Source organism: Physella acuta, unplaced genomic scaffold (assembly GCF_028476545.2).
Source record: "Physella acuta isolate Inbredline_101_S28 unplaced genomic scaffold, ASM2847654v3 ptg002305l, whole genome shotgun sequence".
In the NCBI taxonomy this organism is placed as follows: Eukaryota; Metazoa; Mollusca; class Gastropoda; family Physidae; genus Physella; species Physella acuta.
The window spans coordinates 17,492-37,375 of record NW_026733803.1 but is presented as its reverse complement, the minus strand read 5'-3'; the positions used below and the strand labels follow the sequence as shown (position 1 = coordinate 37,375).

The window sequence follows — 19,884 nt, the reverse complement described above, 5'->3', positions numbered from 1 at the left end:
ACACAACTTCGTTCGATGACATCTCTAATAAACTATTAAAGATTTCAGCTCCAATAACCTCTGAAGTTTTGACCTACATCTCAGAGGCGTAGCGACCCTTCCCGGCGCCCGGGGACAAACTTTTCGATTTGCACCCTCCTCAAACTTTCGATTTGCACCCCTCCCCTCGTGATTTTGATTTGCACCCCCCTCAACCTTTCAATTTATTTTTCCAACCCATTTTGGCGCCCCATAAGGTCGGCGCCCGGGGACATATGCCCCCCCCCCATCGCTACGCTACTGCTACATCTATAACCTATGTATCGCAAAATAATATTACCCGAAACATTTTAAGCATGCTAAGGTTATACCCTTACATATAAAAGGTAACATCCATGATCCAAATAACTACAGGCCTATTTCTATACTTTTCCCCTGTCCGAACCATTTGAAATGCATAATCAAATGCATGGCAAACTACTTAGAAAAGAATAATCTTTTCTACAATAACCAACCAGGGTTTAGAAAATGAATAAAATGATAAAATGAATGAAAACTTGCTCAAAAATATTAACAAAAACCTACTTTGCAGCACGCTGTTCGTCGATTTTAGTTCTATTGATTACATTATACTTCTTAAAAAAATAATTCCTTACAAATTCCATGAAACTTAGGTTACTTCACTACCTTTTATCAAATAGATCACAACGTGTGTTTTATCTTATTACTATCTCTTCACAGAGATATGTTAATGTAAGTGTTACCCTGAGCACAATCTTAGATCCTTTTGTTCTATTTTCCATAATTGTTCTTGAATTGCACATCGTGGTAGATGCTATCTGATGGTACTTCGTTACTTGCCTTTGCAGAAAGCGTTTAATTTGCTTTAGTATAAACTTCAAATATGTGATATTCAGCTTGTCGATTGGACACAACTGATCAACAAGAAGTTTCACCCCGATAAAAGTAATTGCTCATTACTACTCATTAGAAACGTCATCATCTTCCATTCACCTCATTACGCATTACTATAAAAAAAATACCAACATGTTATCAGCAACAGATGCCTAAGGTTGATTATAAATCACAACCTCACAGGGGCGAGGGGGGGGCGGGGGGCGGGGTGTGCGGACCGTACCGGGTGACACCATTTAGGGGGGTGACACCAAGGCAAAAAATAGCAAAATATATAGAGAAAAACTTGAGGGGGGGTACAAATCGAAAATTTGAGGGGGGGGGGGGGGGTGCAAATCGAAAACTTGAGGGGGGGGGGGGGTGCAAATCGAAAGTTGGAGGGGGGGTGCAAATCGAAAATTTGAAAGTTTGTCCCCGGGAAGGGTCGCTATTTGGTGACACCATTAAGTGCCGCACCGGGTGACACCCGACCTCGCTACGCCACTGCAGCCTCCTGTGTTCAGATCATATTGCTCTGAAAATGTTCCTATTAAAAGTTACTTTTCAACTTGCAAGGATAGATAATTTTGTTGACTATAAGAGCATGGTAGTTTTTTTTTTTATAAAGCACTTATTCAATCTATTTTGGATTATGCATCTATTGTATAGAGTGGCACGTACATAACCAAAAAAGCGTCCTCTATTATTATTGCAAAAAATGGCTATAAAAATGGAGACTGATGTATCCAGTAGTCTGAATTCCTTTATTACAACTAATATACTTCCAATAGATAAAATAAAGCGGGAGTGCTCTCCCCTAATCTTTCTCGAATATACTTATATAAGACTACGGGGGATGGCAACTCGGTGTATAGAAACGATTTTTAATCTATTTTTAATTACTTCAACTTTTTCCAGCTGGCAAAAATTGGGGGAAAGAAACCACAATCTCGCTACACCCAAAATATATAAAAAGAATAATAAAAAACAAACGCAAATGTGGTCTGACACACACCCTCACTACAATAAAGATGATGGCTATTATAATTTGACACGAAATCAACAATACATAATATTTCGACTTAGAACAGGCCATAACAGACTAAATCAACACATGCATAAAAAAAACTAAAGGTTGGGTGTGGCGAAATGTGCCCTTGTGGCAAGGCCCCGGAAAATACGGAGCACGTCCTACAGGAATGTTCTTTGTATAGCCAGGCACGAGTCAGACACTGGCCCCTGCCCACCCCACTCAGGGAAAAATATATGGGGCACCTGCCAAACTGGAGACCACAGTCCGGTTTGTTCACTAAGTTGGACTTGTTGTCTGAATCCTCCACCATATTCTCAATTATAAACAAAGAAGAAAGAAGAAGACTTCAACTTTTTAAAATAGAATAGTATCTCGTAGAAAAAGAATTGCTCACCAAGTGAACGGCAAACAATAAGTGTATAATAGTGCGGAATATTATTAGTAGCTTACTTTATAAATTCTTTTTCGTTAGCTGAAAAATCGGAAATATGGTAAAGTAATACTTCAGAGCAACGGAAATTACTCCAAATTTGATAGAAGGCAGAAAATTAGATCTTTTACTTATTTCTGAAATTTCGTTTATCTATCTGAAACATTACACAATATTGGTTTTGAAAAACTAAAACTTAAATATGAAATCTAACTAGCTATAACGGTACTCAAGTTATCGCGTTTACAGACATACACACACACAGACATACGGACAAAATTGAAAGTCCTAGTTTTTCCAAATTGATTACGCATCAAACGCCGAAATTTTGATAAATCTGGATTTATAATTTTTGCCCGATTAAAATAAGTCCCATATACTCCGTATGCGATGAAGTAATGAGGTGTAAAACGATGAAAACTCAAAATTTCATGTGATTTTTGTGCACGATTACAATATTTCCTCTATACTCTGTAAACGAAAAAGTGTAATAAACTTCCATGCGGGTGGTACGGGTTCTAGATACATCATGTCAATTTTAAAAATAAAATTTCAATTCTTTTGTTTAGATGTGAATGATAAAGTTGCCAAACGAGACTAGGCGGGATACCGGGCTTTCTTTGTCCTCAGCGTATGAAGGGATAGTGTAATCAGAGACATGCTCGGCCGGAATCTTTTTTAGCGCAATTTCCATACTGGAATTGCGATTATTAATTCGTCATTTCTGGATGTGTGTCCGCAGCTTTACCGCAGCTTTGAGTCGTATCTCATCCTCAACGAAGCAATATTGAGGACTAGTTCCAAAGCAAATTTGTTAAGCAAGTTTCGAGAATGATTGTGGGCCAAAAAATTCCCTGAATTCCTTCCTGGATTTCCCGAGAAAGTCAAAAAACTTCGAAAAAATGCAGTTTTTGGCCCATATCTCGGCAACCAGACCACTTAGCGACTTGAAACATTTACCAATCGATTCCTGACATAATTTAGAACAATATTGCCGAAGAAAGTTTTCAAAAATATCCTTTCGTTCGGTCACAAAAAAAATATTAAAATTACATTATACATAATACACTACAGTACTATATACCCCCTACACGTTAATAAATATTTTTTCTATTTTGTTTTGAATTATTAAAACTAGTTGTGTTGCATTATTTATTTGCTGAATATTTGATTTATCTCGATTTAAAATTGTTATGGATAACATAAGGAAATTGCGCTTAAATTGTCACTAGGCTTTTTATTAACTTGTTTTTAAACGATAAAACATGTTGTCTGAGACTTACGTTAGTAAGCTTGGGGATTGATGCAGACAAAATGAAGTAAATGCTTTAATCGTTGAAGAATTCATTTCTAATCGAGACAGGAATCTTAGGAAATGACCTCTTATAAACAGGAAATGATTTAGATTTGTGTAAATTAATTAACTTTAAAAAAAAAGACAATTCAGTGTATAGGGTGTGGAATCACCCCGTGTGTGGAATTACCCCGGGTTACTGTGCTCACATTTTCTCTTGGCAGTTTGAATCTAAGATAAAGATCGACAAACAGACAAAGTAAGTTTAAAAATAACAGAATAAAAAAAACGTTTTAATAACAACCATTCATTGATTCATTGATTCAATGATTCATTGATTCATTGATTCATTGATTCATTGATTCATTGATTCATTGATTCATTGATTCATTGATTCATTGATTCATTGATTCATTGATTCATTGATTCATTGATTCATTGATTCATTGATTCATTGATTCATTGATTCATTGATTCATTGATTCATTGATTCATTGATTCATTTATTCATTTATTCATTTATTCATTTAATCATTCATTTAATCATTCATTGATTCATTGATTCATTGATTCATTGATTCATTGATTCATTGATTCATTGATTCATTGATTCATTGATTCATTGATTCATTGATTCATTGATTCATTGATTTTCATTGATTCATTGATTCATTGATTCATTGATTCATTGATTCATTGATTCGTTGATTCATTGATTCATTCATGCATTCATTCATTCATTCATTCATTCATCCATTCATCCATTCATCCATTCATCCATTCATCCATACATCCATACATCCATTCATCCATTCATCCATTCATCCATTCATTCATTCATCCATTCATCCATTCATCCATTCATCCATTCATCCATTCATCTATTCATCCATTCATCCATTCATCCATTCATCCATTCATCCATTCATCCATTCATCCATTCATCCATTCATCCATTCGTCCGTTCGTCCGTCCGTCCGTCCGTCCGTCCGTGCGTACGTTCGTTCGTTCGTTCGTTCGTTCGTTCGTTCGTTCGTTCGTTCGTTCGTTCCTTCGTTCCTTCGTTGCTTCGTTCATTCGTTCATTCGTTCATTCGTTCATTCGTTCATTCGTTCATTCGTTCATTCGTTCATTCGTTCATTCGTTCATTCGTTCATTCGTTCATTCGTTCATTCGTTCATTCGTTCATTCGTTCGTTCGTTCGTTCGTTCGTTCGTTCGTTCGTTCGTTCGTTCGTTCGTTCATTCGTTCATTCGTTCATTCGTTCATTCGTTCATTCGTTCATTCGTTCATTCGTTCATTCGTTCATTCGTTCATTCGTTCATTCGTTCATTCGTTCATTCGTTCATTCGTTCATTCGTTCATTCGTTCATTCGTTCATTCGTGCATTCGTTCATTCGTTCATTCGTTCATTCGTTCATTTGTTCATTCGTTCATTCGTTCGTTCTTCCGTTAATTCGTTCATTGGTTCATTGGTTCATTGGTTCATTGGTTCATTGGTTAATTGGTTCATTGTTTCATTGGTTAATTGGTTCATTGATTCATTGATTCATTGATTCATTTTTTCATTGATTCATTGATTCATTATTCCATTGATTCATTCATTCATTGATACATTGATTCATTGATTCATTGGTTATTGGTTATTGGTTCATTGGTTCATTGATTGATTGATTGATTGATTGATTGATTGATTGATTGATTCATTCATTCATTCATTTATTCATTCATTCATTTACTCATTTACTCATTTACTTATTTACTCATTTACTCATTTACTCATTTACTCTTGTTAGAGAGACGAAACAAATAGAACCAGTGTTTCCTTTTAGCTATCTAACTCGCGCGGGGGAGGGGGAGTGTCACTTGAAACTTTATCCTGGGGAAATTGGGTGTAGGGTGGTAGTGATTTACATTGAGAGGATAGCCCCCTCTCCCCTACCTCTCGAAGAGATTCCTGAAAAAAACTGAATAGAACAGTTGACTCGCCATCATAGGTAAGTGTATAGCGATGCAAAAATTTAAAACGTTTATACAGTATGACAAATCAACTTACGCGAAAGAAATAGACCGTTTAAAATAAACATGTGCCGGAAAGCTTTTTTTTTCCCCTTTGAGAATGTTTCAGAAATGAGTTAGGTAAGTGCCATTAAATAGCTCCGATACACAACCTGTCGCAACGTTTTCTAGATGTTTCTTTTCCGCACCGTGTTTTACCTGCTAATCCGGTTATCGTATCTCAAATTTTGCTTGCATGTCAAAGCAAATTTTCGCTCATTCAACAACTCGTATCTCAAAGATCTCGTATATCTGGGCAGTCGTAGATCGAGGTACCACTGTATTAGACTCTGTGTTTTCCGAGTGCCAAGAAGGCACTCTAATCTTAACGCATCAGTGTTTCTTCCAGACTTTTTTTCTCCGGGGTGGCACTTAAAATTTCGGGGGGCGGAGGGGGAGGCGGTAGACTTTCTTCGGGGGGCGGACACTGTTAAAAATATTTTTTTTCTATATAAATGATATAAATTTCATTTCGTTCGGGGGGGGGGGGGGGCAGAATTTTTTCGGGGGGGGGGGGGGGGGGGCCTCGAAAAGATGCCTGGAAGAAACTCTGTAACGCATTACTTGTGAGTAGTGTTAGCTGCGACAAACCACGAAATACGATTAAAACAATTTGAGACAAACCACGTTAAATAAGACAGAATATAATACGAATGGATATGTGAACAAGACAAAATCTCTAAAAAATATCTAGCTCAGTTCTATTACCGACTGTTGACCATGGTGCTGACACAATCTCACTTCTTACACAATAGAGCAAACGAAATGTATTTTATAGTTATTTGCGGAAGTAAAACAGGTTTAAATACTTTTTAGCTTTCAAGGGAAATAACTAATTTTTAAACATATTGATCTTATTAAAGAGATTATTTCGCTTGATACAAAATTTTCACCAAAACAAATACTTTCTTTTTAAGATTGCTGTTCATTTTCAATCAAATACAACAAATAACAAAAAATGTGCATATTTAAAACCATATTTATTTTTAAGAATAACAAAATGTATGCAAATATTCACCCCCCCCCCACACGTACCACATTTTCACAAAATAGAAACACCCCCTCCCATTTTGTGACGTCATTTATCAACGACTCCCTAAAATCTCTTGGAGATTTTCTGACTATGGCATGGCCAGAGGCGTAGCGACCCTTCCCGGCGACCGGGAACAAACTTTTCGATTTGCAATCCCCCTCGAGATTTCCATTTGCATCCCCCCCCTTTAACCTTTCGATTTGCACCCCCCCTCGAGATTTCCATTTGCACCCCCCCCCTAAAACTTTCGATTTGCACCCTCCTCAAACCTACAATTTATTTTTCAAACCCATTTTGTCGCCCCCGCCCCCCTCGCTACGCTACTGGGCTCGGCATATACACAAGACATCATAAGAGATCTGACATACGTCTGACAATGTCTTGACGTCATACACGCGTCACAAGAGTTGCCGCATGTCACAAACACAACACAAAACATAAACTGGCGTCACAGTCACCAGTCTTGTTGACGTCATACATCCAAAACATACATTCACTGACGTCATGGGGTTACTTTCAACCAGTGACGTCATTAAACTATCTCGAACAGCTCGTGACGAATGTATGTATAATAAACGTTCAATTCCGTCGCATGAAAAATATTGCATTTATAGCGACATAGCAACTATTCTTACAGCCTCTGACTAAATTGTCCATTCATAAAAAAAAAAAAAACATATACACCCACAGACCCCCCCCCCCCCCCTCGCCCCCAATTCAAACTGGTCACGGGGAATGTATGACGTCACTCTCTTCCAACAGGTGAAGTCGGCCAGATTTTTCCACCGCGGCCAACACTTGCCGGCCAAGCTCTCCTACAATTCCGGTTCCGTTTCTGATGGTCGAGAAGGAGAAGAAGACCGGATCCGGCTTAGGCCAAGTGAAGTGGAACGCTGAAACATCGACATGATAGGTTTAAGGCAAAATAGGTTTAAGACAAGATAGGTTTAAGACATGACATTTTTAGGCAAGATAGGCTTAAGACAAGAAATTCATAAGACAGCGTCAAGCTCAATAAGGTATTCGTAATTTACCGCAAGGTATTACTAAAGTAATCTATGGAAATGCGAATTATTTTTCTAACCGCAACACCGCAAAATATAAACCATCCTTAGTCATCTCACTCTAACATAAAATATCATCGAACAATAATTCACTGTTATCCTAACCCAAACATGAACAAACCACAGCTCTAACACGTTTGTCACCTAACCCTAACCATCACATCAACTAGCCATGACCCACTGTAGTTCACTTACCCGTAAGCCTCAGAACATCACACTTAGTACCATCGTTATTCATCCATCCCTAACCCAAGCATCATCAAACCAAGACCCACTGTAAGTCACCTAACTCCTTCCATTACATCAACAAATCTGGGCCCAGCGTTATTTACCTAACGCTAAGCCTAACCCTAAAACCCACCTTAATATACCTAACCCTAACCCACACACCATCAAACTTACACACATCTTCAGTCACCTAACCCTAAGCCTAACCCTAAAACCCACCTTAATAAACCTAACCCTAACCGACACACCATCAAACTTAGACCCATCTTCAGTCACCTAACCCTAAGCCTAACCCTAAAACCCACCTTAATATACCTAACCCTAACCCACACACCATCAAACTTAGACCCATCTTCAGTCACCTAACCCTAAACCTAACCCTAAAACCCACCTTAATATATCTAACCTTAACCCACACACCATCAAACTTAGACCCATCTTCAGTCACCTAACCCTAAACCTAACCCTAAAACCCACCTTAATATACCTAACCCTAAACCACAAACCATCAAACTTAGACACATCTTCAGTCACCTAACCCTAAGCCTAACCCTAAAACACACCTTAATATAGCTAACCCTAACCCACACACCATCAAACTTAGACACACCTTCAGTCACCTAACCCTAAGCCTAACCCTAGAACCCACCTTAATAAACCTAACCCTAACCCACACACCATCAAACTTAGACCCATCTTCATTCACCTAACCCTAACCCTAAAACCTACCTTAATATACCTAACCCTAACCCACACACCATCAAACATAGACCCATCTTCAGTCACCTAACCCTAAGCCTAACCCTAAAACCCACCTTAATATACCTAACCTTTACCCACACACCATCAAACTTAGACCCATCTTCAGTCACCTAACCCTAAGCCTAACCCTAACACCCACATTAATATACCTAACCCTAACCCACACACCATCAAACTTAGACACATCTTCAGTCATCTAACCCTAAGCCTAACCCTAACACCTACATTAATATACCTAACCCTAACCCACACACCATCAAATTTAGACCCATCTTCAGTCACCTAACCCTAACCCTAAAACCCACCCTAATATACCTAACCCTAACCCACACACCATCAAATTTAGACCCATCTTCAGTCACCTAACCCTAACCCTAAAACCCACCCTAATAAACCTAACCCTAACCCACACACCATCAAACATAGACCCAACTTCAGTCACCTAAGCCTAACCCTACAACAAACCTTAATATACCTAACCCTAACCCACACACCATCAAACTTAGACACATCTTAAGTCACCTAACCCTAAGCCTAACCCCAAAAACCCACCTTAATATACCTAACCCACACACCATCAAACTTAGACCCATCTTCAGTCACCTAACCCTAAGCCTAACCCTAAAACCCACCTTAATATACCTAACCCTAACCCACACACCATCAAACTTAGACCCATCTTCAGTCACCTAACCCTAAACCTAACCCTAAAACCCACCTTAATATATCTAACCTTAACCCACACACCATCAAACTTAGACCCATCTTCAGTCACCTAACCCTAAACCTAACCCTAAAACCCACCTTAATATACCTAACCCTAAACCACAAACCATCAAACTTAGACACATCTTCAGTCACCTAACCCTAAGCCTAACCCTAAAACACACCTTAATATAGCTAACCCTAACCCACACACCATCAAACTTAGACACACCTTCAGTCACCTAACCCTAAGCCTAACCCTAGAACCCACCTTAATAAACCTAACCCTAACCCACACACCATCAAACTTAGACCCATCTTCATTCACCTAACCCTAACCCTAAAACCTACCTTAATATACCTAACCCTAACCCACACACCATCAAACATAGACCCATCTTCAGTCACCTAACCCTAAGCCTAACCCTAAAACCCACCTTAATATACCTAACCTTTACCCACACACCATCAAACTTAGACCCATCTTCAGTCACCTAACCCTAAGCCTAACCCTAACACCCACATTAATATACCTAACCCTAACCCACACACCATCAAACTTAGACACATCTTCAGTCATCTAACCCTAAGCCTAACCCTAACACCTACATTAATATACCTAACCCTAACCCACACACCATCAAATTTAGACCCATCTTCAGTCACCTAACCCTAACCCTAAAACCCACCCTAATATACCTAACCCTAACCCACACACCATCAAACTTAGACCCAACTTCAGTCACCTAACCCTAAGCCTAACCCTACAACAAACCTTAATATACCTAACCTTAACCCACACACCATCAAACTTAGACCCATCTTCAGTCACCTAACCCTAAGCCTAACCCTAAAACCACCTTAATATACTTAACCCTAACCCACACACCTTCAAACTTAGACCCATTTTCAGTCATCTAACCCTAAGCCTAACCATAAAACCCACCTTAATATACCTAACCCTAACCCACCCACCATCAAACTTAGACTCATTTTCAGTCACCTAACCTTAAGCCTAACCCTTAAACCCACCTTAATATACCTAACCCTAACACCATCAAACTCAGACCCATCTTCAGTCACCTAACCCTAACCCTAAAACCCACCTTAATATACCTAACCCACACACCATCAAACATAGACCCATCTTCAGTCACCTAACCCTAAGCCTAACCCTAAAACCCACCTTAATATACCTAACCCTAACCCACACACCATCAAACTCAGACCCATATTCAGTCACCTAAGCCTAACCCTAAAACCCACCTTAATATAACTAACCCTAACCCACACACCATCAAACTTAGACCCATCTTCAGTCACCTAACCCTAAGCCTAACCCTAAAACCCACCTTAATATACCTAACCCTAACCCACACACCATCAAACTTAGACCCATCTTCAGTCACCTAACCCTAAACCTAACCTTAAAACCCACCTTAATATACCTAACCCTAACCCACACACCATCAAACTTAGACCCATCTTCAGTCACCTAACCCTAAGCCTAACCCTAAAACCCACCTTAATATACCTAACCCTAACCCACACACCATCAAACTTAGGCCCATCTTCAGTCACCTAAGCCCTACCCTAAAACCCACCTTAATATACCTAACCCTAACCTACACACCATCAAACTTAGACCCATCTTCAGTCACCTAACCCTAAGCCTAACCCTAAAACCCACCTTAATATGCCTAACCCTAACCCACACACCATCAAACCTAGGCCCATCTTCAGTCACCTAACCCTAAGCCTAACCCTAAAACCCACCTTAATATACCTAACCCTAACCCACACACCATCAAACTTAGACACATCTTCAGTCACCTAACCCTAAGCCTAACCCTAAAACCCACCTTAATATACCTAACCCACACACCATCAAACTTAGACCCATCTTCAGTCACCTAACCCTAAGCCTAACCCTAAAACCCACCTTAATATACCTAACCCTAACCCACACACCATCAAACTTAGACACATCTTCAGTCACCTAACCCTAAGCCTAACCCTAAAACCCACCTTAATATACCTAACCCACACACCATCAAACTTAGACCCATCTTCAGTCACCTAACCCTAAGCCTAACCCTAAAACCTACCTTAATATACCTAACCCTAACCCACACACCATCAAACCTAGTCCCACAGTTATTCACCAAACCCTGACCCACCGTTTGTCTCCGAGAGTTTAAATTTCCCGGTCGGCTCATCCCTTTGGTCAAAGGTCCGGTGGTAGTCGGCGTGCCAGAGTGGATGACAGACACCAACAAAACAGATGACCTGTGACAGCAAAGCAAATCAAATGTCAAGGTCCAACCAAATTATTATACTGAATGTCGTCAACACAATGGATAACGACCGTACAACAGAACCATGCTGCCTTAGATATGTCTTCAACATCATCGTCATCATCATTATCATTATCTTCATCATCGTCATCATCACCATCATTATCGTCGTCATCATCACCATTATTATCGTCATCGTCATCATCATCATCATCATCATCACTATCATCATCATCATTATCACCATCGCCATCATCATCATTATCATTATTCCTATGTACCCTTATGGAACATAAGGGCACAACCCAACCTCTCCATCGTACTCAATTTTGGAAGATTTATTTTAATTAGGTCCATGACATTCCTGCAATGAGTGCTTCACTGACACCTGATTTTCCACGTCAGGTATGTATGAAACCGTACATTGTATGTACATCGACGTGACATAGACGTGACACAAACGTGTCATAGACGTGACATCGATGTGACATCAACATGACATATCTCACCTGTAGTTTCTTGTCTATGAAGATGCTCTCGGGGTTCTGCTCATACACCTTATACGGCATGAGGACACCATTAAAAGCCCACTGAAAGTCCCGGAAATACCTGTTCAATGCGTTCATATATATATATATATATATAGATATATATATATATATATATATATATATATATATATATATATATATATATATATATATATAATATATATATATATATATATATATAATTTAATATATGCATGTATGTATATATATATATATATATATATATATATATATATATATATATATAATTTAATATATGCATGTATATATATATATATATATATATATATATATATATATATATATAAATTCATTTATATATACGGATATATATATATATATATATATATATATATATATATATATATATATATATATATATACAGATTTGAAAAGATTCTCTATGAAAGACCAAATCACATGAGACCGCCACATACCAGAAGGACTCGAGCAGTTTAGTGACAAAAGAGGCACCAGGTTTGGCCATCAGCAGGCCAATACTTCCGGCCTGGGGCCACCCGTTGTAGATGGGCCAGTCCAGGGACATGACGCTGGGGTACCGTCTGATCTCCAGGGAGGGTGGGTTGGCCCAGATCACATCCCGATCCTGTGGGGGACATTATCTCTATTAATTCTTATCTCGTGGGTACTAAATTGAGAGTCTTCAAAAAGTGAAACAAATATATAGATGTTCATCATGTGACCTCTCTAATATGGTCTTTATGATGGGGTTTGTTTTTCCTGGTTGTCACCCTGACCCCGTGACCTCTGCCCTAGTGGGGCGACAGACAACATCCGTGGTTGGGGTTTCTTTGAGACATTTTGATCCGAGTTGGTAGGGTGGGGGAAGGAGCAGTTATATAAATGGATAAAAGTATATATATATATATATATATATATATATATATATATATATATATATATATATATATATATATATATATATATATATCTTTTCAAATTTCAAATTTTTATTCAGGGGACGGGGTGGTGCGAAGGGACGACTACAACGGGTGACTGGGAGGGACGACGACGGGGTGGAGAGAGGGTGGGGATTGAGGACGGTAGATACGGTGAGATACGTAAAAAAAACCCACTGTTCGCAGTGAGAATACGGAGTAACGTCTACAGAAAAGAAAAAACAAAAACAAAACAACAGCACGTGACCACGTGACTCACAAAGTAGATGCCGCCAAACTTGCTTAAAATAATCGCCCTCAGGATGTCTGACTTGTGGGCGGGCTCGTTGAGTGCCTGCTGGTAGACGGTCTCCAGGCTTTCAATCTGCAGACGACATCAACAAATACAACATTCAAATTATTAAACAGAAGTGGGGGGTCAGTGGCGTAGGCAAGGGAGGGGGATTAGGGGAGGGGGTTATAACCCCTCCCATGGACTCACACCCATATATATATATATATATATATATATATATATATAGAGAGAGAGAGAGAGAGAGAGAGAGAGAGAGAGAGAGAGAGAGAAGAGAGAGAGAGAGAGAGAGATAGATATATGTATATATATATAATTCTCTTATGGGAGACGTTAGAAAACAAGCTGCAAACGCGCTCCCTATCACACCCACCCCTACATGGTCTGGTGAGCTGTGGTTCACGATAATATTTACATTCGTGGAGCTGGGTTTAGTGACGGCTATTAGGGGCAGATAATTTTGTTTGAAACGATTTTAAACTTAGTGGAGGTAACTAAGAGGAGGCTGCTTTCAAGGGGGCAGGTGTAGGGTAGGGTTTGGGGAAAGTTGAGGGGGGTTATCGTCCTTAACGAGCTACTGATAGCAAATATATTCAGTGGCAGCATTAGTACTGTCGAATTCACAAATTATGAATTACTGAAAAGTAGAAAATAAAACAAACTAAATAGTGGCGTATGATACGCCGCGGGTCGGCTCGTATTTATATATTATACATATGGAAAAATATTTGAACTACTCTCTTGACCAATTCCTAGCTACGCCACTGTGGAGGGTTTTATGTTACTTTTGCTGAAAAACATTCTCGAGTCTTTCAATCTGCAGACGACATCAACATATACAACATACACGTTATTGAACAGTAGTGGAGGGTTTTATGTTACTTTTGCTGAAAAACATTCTCGAGGATTTCAATCTGCTGACGACATCAACATATACAACATTCAAATTATTAACTAGTAGTGGAGAGTTTGATGTTACTTTTGCTGAAAGACGTTCTCAGGGCTTTCAATCCGCAGTCGACTTAAACGTATACAACATACATTACGGAATGGTTCGCTCATAAGTTTAAATATTGACAGACGAAGACGATTTAAACCTATACACCTTACAGTAGTGGTGATTTTGTTTACATTTTTTTTTATTGAAAGACTGTGTCAATTTAATTTTAATCTGTAGACAACTTAAACCCAACCAACATACGATATATATGCCAACTGTTAATGGGTTTCTGTGATATTTTCAATATAGTCCACTTTTTTTCTCTGTTTGCTGTTAGTGTTAATCATAATTGGTATTGATGTTAGAATTAAGATTAGGGCGCCGTTATTTTTAGTTTTAGTTCAGGAACATGTGTATAGCGTGTTTATTGTTAAGGTTTAGGTTAAGGTTACGATTTGCGTAAGGTTTTCTAGGAAAATATAGAAGCTCTTAATTAATTCCCTCAGACGTAATAGTTAAGTCAGCAGCATTTCAAAAAGACTTGGCGGTGGTTATTATTATATCCCAAATATTCTTCCAATCGGCTGACTCATATGTAATCCCCTATAATCTTCCATTCAACTGATTCATCTTTAATCCCAAATATTCTTCCATTTGAGTGACTCACCTGTATAAAAGTAATATGCTTCCATTCAACTGACTCACCTGAACAAAAGTAATATTCTTCCATTTAACTGAATTACCTGAACAAAAGTAATATTCTTCCATTCAACTAACTCACCTGTACAAAAGTAATATTCTTCCATTCAACTAACTCACCTGTACAAAAGTAATATTCTTCCATTCAACTAACTCACCTGTACAAAAGTAATATTCTTCCATTCAACTAACTCACCTGTACAAAAGTAATATTCTTCCATTCAACTAACTCACCTGTACAAAAGTAATATTCTCCCCTTTCAGACGACTCCACCAAATGCCAGTCGGTTCCTCGTCTCCGTAGAAATAGATCCTGGTTTTGAAAAGAAAGTGTATAGAATTTCTATTGCTAACTTAAACAAGGGAAATAATCGCATTTTGTAACAGAAACTAGATGAAGGGCAATGACACTAGAGTACACACCCCTTTATTAATTTATCAAAGCTTGCTTCAGTAGGGATTATTGGAATTTATTTAATCAATGGAAGCAACCATGTCTGTCTACAATTTTTTTAGTGTGTCTAGTCTAAGATGACCTGGTCTAAATTAACTAGATCTCCTCAGCTTAAGTTGTCTAAGATTAGGTGGTCGAGGTTTATATTGTATACATTAAGTTCGCCTTGATTAAATTTACCGTGACTAAGTTTACCTTGATTAAATTTACGTTGACTAAGTTCATCTTAATTAAAAAAACCATGACTAAGTTTACCTGATTAAGTTTACCTTCTCTAAGTTCAGTTGGACTAGGTTTACCGGGTCTAAATTTAACTTGACTAAGCTTATTTTGATTAAATTTACCTTAAACTAAATTTACCTTGACTAAATTTACCTTGACTAAATTTACCGTGACTAAATTTACCTTGACTAAGTTAACCTTTATTAAATTTACCGTGACTAAATTTACCTGGTCTAAATGCACTTGGTATAAGTTTACCTTGATTAAATTTACCTTGACTAAATTTACCTTGATTAAATTTACCTTGACTACATTCACCGGGTCTAAATTTACCTTGTCTAAGTTTACCTTGACTAAGTTTACCTTGACTTAGTTCACCGTGCCTAAGTTTACCTTCTCTAAATGTACCTGGTCAAAGTTAACTGGTCTAAATTTACCTGGTCAAAGTTTACCTGTCTATTTTCGCCACATACAACGCTGACAGTATACACAGGTACTGCTGAAAGATGAGCTCGACCGAGCTGTCAGGTTTTTTCTTGACGGCTATCATGTGACCCACGTTGGGTATCAAATCGTTGGGGTCCTGCAAAAGAAAAAATTGTATCGATCCACATCGTTTCTCTGATTGCCTTTGATGGAATCAGTTAATCGATTTGTTTTTGGTACTCAATATCAAGGTGTAAGTCCAATGAGAAAGGAATGAATGCTGTTCAACTTTACAAATAAGCATTCATGTATTGAGTTGCAATTCATGTAGATCAAGTAGATTCTGTTTATAGGAGCCTGGTACTATATAATGGAAAAGTATATTCACTATTTTTTCTTTACATTTCTATATAGTAAATTATGCTTGTATTAAATCCTCATTGTCTTTTCCTTTTCCACACAAGACACAAGAATTTCCCTCTACTTCTCTCGGTCACCGGAAATTTCCAGGCAGGTATTAAATAAATATTTTATTTATTTATTAGGATACTTTTTTCAACAAACAGGTCTAACTGATAAATTTTGTTGATTTTCGTAAATAAACAACTCAATAAATAGAAATAAAAGCCGAAGTTTTATCGGTACATTTTTTTAATCAGTAAAGTGTACTTGAACTTAAACGGTAAAATATCAGTTAATAGAAAGTACAATACGATATCCTTTAAGATAGACAGAATAGATTTTCTGTTATCGGGTCTACTACATAACAAATAAGAACTAAACGTATGGGATACTACTCAACTTATAGCTTATCTTTTGTTTATTTACACTATCACCGAACTACAAACATGTGTTAACACTAAGACAAAAAGTAGGATCCTATACGCTTACTCTAAAACCGGAACTAGAATCAGTGGCGTCGCGAGGGGGAGGGGGGCGGGGGGGGGGGGGCGGAACGCACCGGGTGACACCATTTAGGGGGGTGACACCAAGGCGAAAAATAGAATATACACAGAAAAATGATAATTTCACCTAATTAAATGATTAATTAGAGTGAATTAAATAGTCTTTTAAGGGCAAAGTGGATAAATCCCGACACGGGTGGAGAGGGGGGGAGGGGTGACACCATGACGTAAAACTGCTAATGATAAAGAAAGCATGCAACAGCCAGCTGAATTTATAACCGAATATAGATGCAAATCGTTAGTATTATCTGAGCACAAAGCAATCACCGTGGGGGTGACGGGAGGGGGGGGGGGGAGTTACATCAACTCAACGTTGCAATATATATGCCTGAGGAAAACGGTTTGGTTGTGAATCGTAATAAGCTAAATGTTAATCCATGTATGGGGTGGGGGATAAAAAAATTAAATACATGCAGCAGAAAAAAAAATTGAATACATATACACATGCGTATACACAAACTTACAAGTGTATATGGAATATATATATATATATATATATATATATATATATATATATATATATATATATATATATATATATATATACATATATATATATATATATATATATATATATATATATATATATATATATATATATATATATTTACGGGCTGGGGGGGGGGGGGGGTGACACCGTCAGACCTACCTGGCTAGGTGTTGCCACCATTAAGTTAGACTTGCCATAGTACAATCTCCTGGCCACACCTGCGTAGTGCGTGCTGGTGTTGACGATGTTCTCAGGGTACAAGTTCAAAGACATGATCAAACAGGGGGACAACCCAGGTGGGATTGTCCTCTCTTGTCTGGAAATCAGCGATTCCACCTCAGCATTGAAAGTTTCAGAGTCCATGCATACGTAGGATTTGTTGAGTACATCTTGTTTAAACTGTTCTAAAGGAATATCTGAAGAAATAAGACCATGTTTGACGTAGATAATAGTTTCTTCGCTGCGATTTGCATTTTTTGATGTGTATGTCACGTGGTTTTCCGTTTTCCATTCCGGTGGGATAAAAGTCAAAACGGCTCTTTCTCCGAAATACACACCACCGACTGGACTAGAGGCTAATTGATCCAACGCGTAGGATAAAGCGTCAAGGGTGTTACATTTGAGTTCTTTGTTTGTAGGTTTGAGGATTAGATGCGGTAAGGACTGTCGAAGTTCTTGAAACCATGTGTGGTAGAATTCGTTATCAAAGGGCAGATGGTTGTAATGGAACACGAGTTTCAGCGGTTTCAAAACCCGGATGACGCTCAACACACCGAGGTAATCCTCAAACCGGAAGAGCTTCTCTCCGCACCAGACGTAATGCGCCGTCGTCGGGGCGTCGCCCGGCATCGCAGGCACCCCATAGAACGCCTCCCCCAGCACGTGAGAGTCCTCCCCCTCTACGCGGCTTATCAAATCTTTAAACAACCTCAAGCTATCCACGTTCTTTGTCAACTCACAGGCCTTCTCTACTTGGATGAACTGTACAGAAACATTTCTGATACCACGGAGTAGATTGCTCGTGTTGACTTCAACTGCTCTAGGAAATTCCAATTTCTCAAACAAGATCTCACATCGATGTTCCGGGATTCGCAGACTTAAAAACGATATGGACCCTATGGCTAGACATAAAACAGAGAATCTAATTATAAGTCCATTTTTTGCCGCCATGCTTTTTACACTTCACTTTAATGAAAATATTTAGTTCTTAAAAACACGTTTTAGATGCAATATCAAATACTAAAACTAGCTTTGCTGACTTTTTGAGTTTATCGGTATAACCAGTTTAAAAACACGTTTTAGATATGTGATATCAAATACTAAAAATAGTTTTGCTGACCTTTTGAGTTTATAACCATTCTAAAAACACGATTATAAAGAGTTTTTTCTCTATAAACACATTATGATCTAACAAATATGATTAGAACATTCGAGAATTCCTGTCGAATATATCCTGTATTGCTCAGCTGATACAATACTCTTGATTGTATACTTTTCGTTCACTTACACAAAACTCTACATCATTCTGAAACTCGTGTTCGTTAGTAAACCACAAAGCTCATTAACCTAAAATTATTGCTCGTTAGTTACCACAAAGTTCCATAACCTGAAACTATTGTTCGTCGATTTCCACAAAATTCTTGAGTCTAATGTTTTCGGTAACTGCCACACAATTATTACAGCCTGAAATTATTTTCCTTTAATTTCCACCGGAATCTTAAGCCGGAAATTACGATTTGTTAACGACCATAAAATCGTTACGCCCGAAACTATTTCTTTAATTCCACCTAGTCCTATCAGTTCCCACACACACAATGGAGGCTGGCCTCGTTTTGAAAAACCATTACACCAACTCAGGTGACGTAGTTGGTTTTAAGGATGGAATTATCTACTTCGATAAACTTAACTGCACCCCCGTCCCCCGTTCGCTCTCTCAAACCCCCACCCGCTTTTAGAAAGAAAAAAAAAGTACAACAGATGAAATTGATTTTCAGACTATATTCGTGTCATGGATGGGCGCGCGTTTTCTATGTTCATTTATAGAGTAAACCAAAAAATAAGGAGGGGGGGGGGGGTTAGGCTGCGGACACGGAAAGGGAGGGTGGTGGAGACGGGGCGAGTGGGGGACGCCGCGGGAAGTACAGTTTA

The 19,884-nt window shown here is 38.4% G+C and overlaps 1 protein-coding gene across 1 annotated transcript; it reads right to left on the bottom strand.

Annotated features, from left to right (window-relative positions):
• Positions 1 to 7,431: 7,431 nt before the first annotated feature.
• On the bottom strand, positions 7,432 to 19,535 carry LOC131932883 (uncharacterized). The gene is made up of 8 exons (XM_059289787.1): positions 17,896 to 19,535; positions 16,308 to 16,438; positions 15,414 to 15,492; positions 13,508 to 13,612; positions 12,766 to 12,935; positions 12,287 to 12,386; positions 11,661 to 11,769; positions 7,432 to 7,614 (listed from the first exon to the last, which is right to left on the bottom strand). The coding sequence occupies exons 1-8, from the start codon at positions 18,904 to 18,906 to the stop codon at positions 7,448 to 7,450; spliced, it is 1,872 nt and encodes a 623-aa protein (XP_059145770.1). The 5' UTR covers positions 18,907 to 19,535; the 3' UTR covers positions 7,432 to 7,447.
• Positions 19,536 to 19,884: the final 349 nt, after the last annotated feature.